The sequence below is a fragment of the Tupaia chinensis genome, unplaced genomic scaffold (genome assembly GCF_000334495.1).
Source record: "Tupaia chinensis unplaced genomic scaffold, TupChi_1.0 Scaffold148210_1, whole genome shotgun sequence".
NCBI lineage: Eukaryota > Metazoa > Chordata > Mammalia > Scandentia > Tupaiidae > Tupaia > Tupaia belangeri.
Genome location: NW_006208060.1, coordinates 1,543,195 through 1,550,015, shown reverse-complemented (window position 1 = coordinate 1,550,015; position 6,821 = coordinate 1,543,195). Strand labels below are relative to the sequence as shown.

Below are 6,821 nucleotides of genomic sequence, written 5' to 3'. Positions count from 1 at the left end.
TCCCTTCTCCTCCATTCTCCTCTCGGGATCTTGGGCACGCACGCACACGCGCCTGGCATGAGTTTTAAGCCACCGGGTCCGGGACGTGAACCGCAGTCGACTACGTGGGAGTCCAGCGACATAGCCATTACGCTAACTGCTGGTTCCCTTGTTTTGTAGTTTTATTGAACATTTATTTATTTATTTTAATTTGACCAGAGAGGGACAGAGGGGGGTGGGGGAGAGAGAGAAAGTGAGAAAGCAAGGTGCCGGGTCCGGGACTCGAACTGCAGTTAGCCATGTGGGAGTCCGGTGCCCTTAACCACCGCACCACCTGCCAGCCCCATACTACCTTGGTTTAGTACTCAACCTCCACTTAAACGTGTGTCTATGCTTTATTTTATGTACTGCCTCCTAGTAGGAAAGAGCTCAGGGTTCCCCATGGGGTTGGGTTGCCACAAGGCCCATCAACAGCTCTTCTTGCAGATCTCACAGAGCAAGCTGAGGACCCTGAAAGCCATTGTCCAATACAAACCGCCCATCAAGGAGACCAATAACAATATCTATTCTGTAAGTGCAGCAGGTGGGCGGGGCTTCGAGGGAGTGGGTGGGGCCTCTCAGAGGACCTGCGGGTGAGCAAAGGGAGGGGGCGGGGCATTGTAAGGAAAGTGGGTGGAGACTCTCAAAGGATAAGGGCTTCCCTTCCTCTGTCCCCCTCCCTTGCTAGAGATGGTCTAGACCAAGGGTCCTGGCTGCTTGGATGGGGCCGCCCCATTGCTCTCCACTTCTAGAGGACTCGGAGGAGGGAGGCTGCATCTGCAGGTCAGTGCGTCACCCTCCTCCAGAGCCTCCCCGGAGCTCGGTGGTAGGTGTTCTGCAGGTCCCGAGGGATGCTCAGTTTGGAAAACCCAACGGTCCACTTGGAGGCGCCGATTCTCTGGTAGTTCAAAGCAGAGTCAGACCACCTTGGGTTCGAATGCCAGTTCCTCTTTCACTTGCTGTGTGACCTTGGGCAAGTAACATACTGCCCCTGTCCTCAGCTCCCTCATCTGTCATAGGGAGGATCACCTATCTACTATTAGCGTGCCTTTGGTTGGGACCAGCCGCTGGCGTAGTGGCTATGTGGCTTGACGCCCACCTCAGTCCTGGACCCAGTGGTTTAAAACACAGTGTGTGTGTGCCCAAAATCCAAGAGGTTAATGGAGGAGGAGAGACTGCAGTGTGGCCATACCCTGGGGAGTGATTTCTCACTTTCTGTCTCTCTGGTAAGCAAAAATCTCTTTTAAAAAAATGCATTTGGTTAAAAAAGATAATAGGTTGGCCCATGTAGCTAAAGCCCAGGGTGTGGGTTTCAGGCACGGCTGGAACCAGGGGCTCAGAGTGGGTTGGGCTCTGTTTGGCTCCCCCAGCACCTACAGCCTTGAGCTGGTTCAGCATCTTCACTCCTTTGCTCCAGAGTGAGTGTCCCAGCATTTCCAGCCGAAGTCTTCATCTTCACTGTGATTGGACCTCTTGAAGTCTCATGCCCAGACCTAATCCAATCACTGTGCACTCAATGCTGATGGGATACTCTGGTTTAAACCAATCGGGGTTGACTTCTGGATCTGCGGGTAGACTCATCGTCATCCAGTAGGTGACAGAATTAGGAATGGAATTCGAGGAGGCAGAGAACACATAACATCTAACTCCACAGAATACTTCCGTGCCAACGACTATTAACTATTACAGTTTAGCATAACCTGATTTCTTTCTCTCTCTTTTTTTTTTTAGAGAGTTTTTTGCTATAGGGCACATGCACTCGCCAGAAAGACAGAGAGAGACAGAGAGACAGAAAGTGAGAAATCACCCCCCAGGGAGTATGGCCACGCCACAATCCCTTCTCCTCCATTTTCTTCTTGGGATCTTGGGCACACACACACACAAGCGTCTGGTATGAGTTTAAGTCACCGGGTTCGAGACTCGAACCATAGTCAACTACTTGGGAGTCTAGCCACGTAGCCATTACATCATATGCTGGTCCCAATATTTATATTTTTACTTAATTTGTTATTATTATTTATTTTTTAATTTTACCAGAGAGAGAGAGAAAGGGAAAGTGAGAAAGCAAGCTGCCAGGTCTGGGACTCAAACCATAGTCAACCATGTGGGAGTCCAACACCTTAACCATCATGCCATCTGCCAGCCCCAAGGCTTATAATTTTTAAAAACTTTTTAAAGAGAATTACTTTATTTAACTTTCTCTCTTTACTTATTTTAATTTGACCAGAGAGGGGGAGAGAGGAAGAGTGAGGGAGAAGGTGAGAAAGCGAGCCGCCAGGTCCAGGACTCAAGCCACAGTCAGCCATGTGGGAGTCCAGCACCCTCAACCACCACGCCACCTGCTGGTCCCAACTTTTACAAACGTTTTCATCACCAGAGAGACGGGGGAGAGGAGAAAGCACTTCCTCACTGGGGTGTGGCCACACCACGATCCCTTCTCCCTGTTGGGGTGTTGGGGTTTTGGGCTTGCACACACATGTGGCCTGTTTCTCAGGGTGTGAGCGCAGGGGTCCCAGCTGTGCGGGAGGCCATGTGGGACCTGGCTCCCTCACCCATGAGGCCGGCCCACCTTGGGCTCCGGGTGGAGGCAGCAGGACTGGCAGACCCTAAGCCTCCCTCTAGCTGGGTGCACGTGTTAGGGGACCTGACGGGACAAGGTCAGCCCAGGGAGGGGGACGCCTGCTGCCCCCCACCCCCTGCTTGGCCTTGCTGTCCACAGTGGGAGGACTTCATGGAACTTGGCGACAGCATTCCTGACAGCCAGCTGGAGCGGATCATCGAGAGCCAGAAAGCTAATCAGTGTGCCGTCCTCATCTACACGTCGGGGACCATGGGCGACCCCAAGGGGGTGATGCTCAGCCATGACAACGTAAGCCTGAGTTCCTTCACTCTGCAGCAGAGGCCCCCGGGAGCCCAGCACTCAGTGGGGATTAGACAGTCACGTGATCACGGCAGGGCAGTACAGTGCAGGGGCTGAGGACGAACACCCTGGAGCAGACCTGGGCCCAGAGCTGGGCTCTCCGGTCGACGAGAACTCTAGCATCTCCAAGCCTCAGTTTCCTCATCCGTAAAGTCAGTGACCAAACAGCTGGGTCATTCTGAGGATTAGATGACTTGAAAAGCCGGCACGTGGTGTGCTGGTTTAGGCGTTGGACTTCCACGTTGCTGACCGTGGTTCGAGTCCTGGCTTAAGAATTGCACTGAGGGGCAGGGCCACCAGGTGGCATGTGGTTAAGGGCGCTGGATTCCCACATGGCTGAGTGTGGTTCGAGTCCTGGATCTGGTGGCTTGCTTGCTTTCTCGCTTTCTCTTTTTCTTCCTCTATCCCTCTCTGGTCAAATGAAAATAAATAAATAAATTTAAATTTAAAAAATAATTTTTTCTTTACTGCTTAAAAATGTTTTTGTTTTTAATTAATTTACATTCATTTACTGAGCATTGTCACAGCATACAAAATGTGATTTCCCACCCAGAATATACTGCATAGTGGATTAATCATACACATTAACATCAATAATTTTCCATTTCTAGTTTCATATATGTATATATATGTGTGAGTGTGTGTGTGTATATATCAGTTTTCCACTCGTTTTACATTCCTTCCCCCCCCAGTTTGTTGATTCACAACATTTTAAAAATAATCTAGCTACTTTCAATAGCAAGCTCAGCTGGTATATACGTATCTATGAATGCATGTCTGACTTTAGGCATGAAACTCTGAGTAGAATGAATATACTATAAGGTAGCACCTAGCTGGTACTCTATAGTTTGCTATGTTCATTAATTACCCACCTCCGGTGGTAATTTCTTGCTTTCTGTCTCTCTGTCTCTCTCCGGCAAGTGCACACACCCTATAGCAAACATCTCTCTCTCTCTCTAATAAAAAGAATTGCACTGGTGCAGGTGTGTGCGTGTCCAAAATCCCGGCAGGAGAACAGAGGAGAGGGGATTGCTGCATGGCCATCCCCCTGGTGAATTCTTTCTCACTTTCTCTCTCACTGTCTCTCTCTCTGGTGAGTACATGCATCCTGTGGTAAAGCCTTAAAAAACAAAAAAAAAAAAGATTTGGGACTAGCAGTTGATGTAATGGCTATGTCGCTGGACTCCCATGTAGTCGACCATGGTTCGCGTCCTAGACACGGTGGCTTAAACTCATGCCAGGCGCGTGTGTGTGCGTGCCCAAGATCCCGAGAGGAGAATGGAGGAGAAGGGATTGCGGTGTGGCCATCCCCCTGAGGGGGTGATTTCTCACTTTCTGTTTCTCTGTCTCTCTCTGTCTTTCTGGCGAGCACACACGCCCTGTAGCAAAAACCTCCCCCCCCAAAAAAAATGATTAGCTGACTTGATATTTTGTAGAGCGCTTAGAACCACACTGGATAATAAAATAATCGTGGAAGAACAGTGTATCTGTGTTTGGGAGGTAAAGCAGCAGAAGCTGATTTCTTTCAAAGTATTTGTTTCTTCTAGGAATAGGAGGAACACAGACAGAGAGAAGCAGAGACAGACAGACAGACAGAACCCCAACAGGGCCCTCATGCTGAATTTGCTCCCAGTCACAGCCTGTGCTGGAGCACAGGCACATGCATGCCTGGTGAGCTCAGTCAGGTCTCCGGACATGAACCCAGAACTTTCCCACGTGGGTTGCAATGTGTCGCGTTTTACCCCTGCACCGCTGTCTAGTCCACTCAGCAGTTGGTTTGTATTTAGTTATTTATTTTTGGCTATAGGGTGTGTGTCCTTCCTGTTGAGACACAGAGAGGAAAGGCGAGAAATCGCCCCCTGCTGAGGGGATGACCACGGCATCAGCCCTTCTCCTCCTCTCTCCTCTCAGGATTTTGGACACACGCACAAGCGCCCAGTGTGATTTTCAAGCCGCTGGGTCTGAAGCTCAGACGGTGGTTGGCCATGTAGTAATCTAGTGCCTCAACCACTGTGCCACCTGCCAGCCATCAGCAGTTACTGGTTTATTTATTTATTTAAATTTGACCAGGGGAGTGCGGGTGGGGAGGAGAAAGTGAGAAAGCAAGTCTCCAGGTCCAGGACTCGATCCATGGTCTGCCATGTGGGTGGGAGTCCAACACCTTAAATTACCATGCTACCTGTTGACCCCAGCAGGGGTTTTTTTTGTTATTTTTAAAAGAATTGTCTTATTTAACTTTATTTTATTCATTTATTTTTATTTGACCGAAGAGGGACAGAGAGAGAGAGAGAGAGAGAGAGAGAGAAAGTGAGCCACCAGGTCTAGGACTTGAACTGCAGTTGGCCATGTGGGAGTCCGGCACCACCACTATCACACCACCTGCTGACCCCCCCCCCAGCAGTTCATTTTTCATCACTCAGGGAAGGCTGCTTATTTGAGAGAAAACAGAGTTCAAAACTGATGGCAATTTGGATCTGTTGGACAGGAATGATGGGGAGGGGGTAGATTTAATTGCTGTGTGATTTAATTGATATAAAACCCTAGAAAATTCAGACTTACCCATAGTGAGAGGAGGCAGAGGCTAGTTCCTAGGAGCAGGTGAAAACTCCACTTTCCCATCCCGTTGGGATTTGGGGCCTGCACATGGCCCTGGCATGTCTTTGAAAACTCCAGGTTTGGGACTTGAACTGTGCAATCGGCCATGTGGGATCCAGCTGCCTTAACCACCGCGCCATTGGCCGGCCCGATAAATACATTGGAAATGGCTCTCCTGCGAGGACGAGGCACCTCGGCTTGTCCCTTGTATTCCAGATCACATGGATGGCCGGGGCAGCAGCAAAGGACGCCGGGATGATCAATATGCAGGGGAGGCGGGAGACGGTGGTCAGCTACCTGCCCCTCAGCCACATCGCCGCACAGATGATGGACATCTGGATCCCCATCAAGATCGGGGGGCTCACGTACTTCGCTCAGCCAGATGCTCTCAAGGTAAGGCTGCGAGGCCTGGCCAGCCCTGGTGGGCGGAGGTCTCAGGGCTCTTCCTCTTTGCCCCTCTTGTACTCCATTGTGCAGCCTTGGAGACAGCAGACCACAGGCTTCCATTTCGTCTTTACCCAAGTCAGGGCGTCCGTATGTGGTTCTGTAGGCTGAGTCCAACCCAAGGGGGGAAACAGAATGGCAGTACAAGTGCGGTGTGAGTGTGTGTTGTAAGTTTCTGCCCTAGGATGTGTGTACTTGCCGGGGGTGGGGGGAGAGGAAGTGAGAAGTCATCCCCAAGGGGGATGGCCATGCTGCAATCCCTCCTCCTCCTGGGATTTTGGGTATGCATGCACACCCACCCAGTGTCAATCTCGACACCAGGTCCAGGAATTCAGCCATGGTGGGAGTCCAGCACCTTAACTACCATGCCACCTGCTGGTAGCTAATTCTTTTTTAAAGAATTCGTTTATTGGGGCCAGCAGGTGGTGTGCTGGCTAAGGACTCTGGACTTCCACATGGTTGACTGCGGTTCAAATCCCAGACCTGGTGGCTTGCTTTATTTCTCACTCCCCACCCACCCCCTTGTCAAATAAAAATAAATAAATAAATAAAGCTAAATAAAATAAGTCTTTTTTATACTTAGCTTTATTTAATTTTTTTTTCATTTGATGAGAAGGGGACAGAGTGAAAGAGAGAGAGAAAGTGAGAAAGCAAGCCTCGAGGTCCAGGACTCAAACTGCAATCAGCCATTAGGAGTCCAGCACCCTTAGCCACCATGCCACCTGCTGGCCACCTCTTAAGGGTTCTTTATACATATTGTTATTACAGTCCTTTATAAAATATATGATTTATAATTACTTTTTCCAGTTCTGTGGCTTGTCTTTTTGTGTTTTTTTTTGTTGTT

General features: G+C 49.7%; 1 protein-coding gene across 4 annotated transcripts in view; it reads left to right on the top strand.

The window, feature by feature from the left end:
• Nucleotides 1–6,821, top strand: part of LOC102494254 (long-chain-fatty-acid--CoA ligase ACSBG2) — a 31,576-nt gene that overhangs the window by 11,919 nt on the left and 12,836 nt on the right. For all 4 annotated transcript variants that reach the window (XM_006170258.2, XM_006170257.2, XM_006170256.2 and 1 more), the window contains 3 exons: nt 466–549; nt 2,738–2,887; nt 5,750–5,926. In XM_006170258.2, the coding sequence (XP_006170320.1) occupies nt 466–549; nt 2,738–2,887; nt 5,750–5,926 (411 nt within the window). The remainder of the gene's footprint in view (nt 1–465; nt 550–2,737; nt 2,888–5,749; nt 5,927–6,821) is intronic.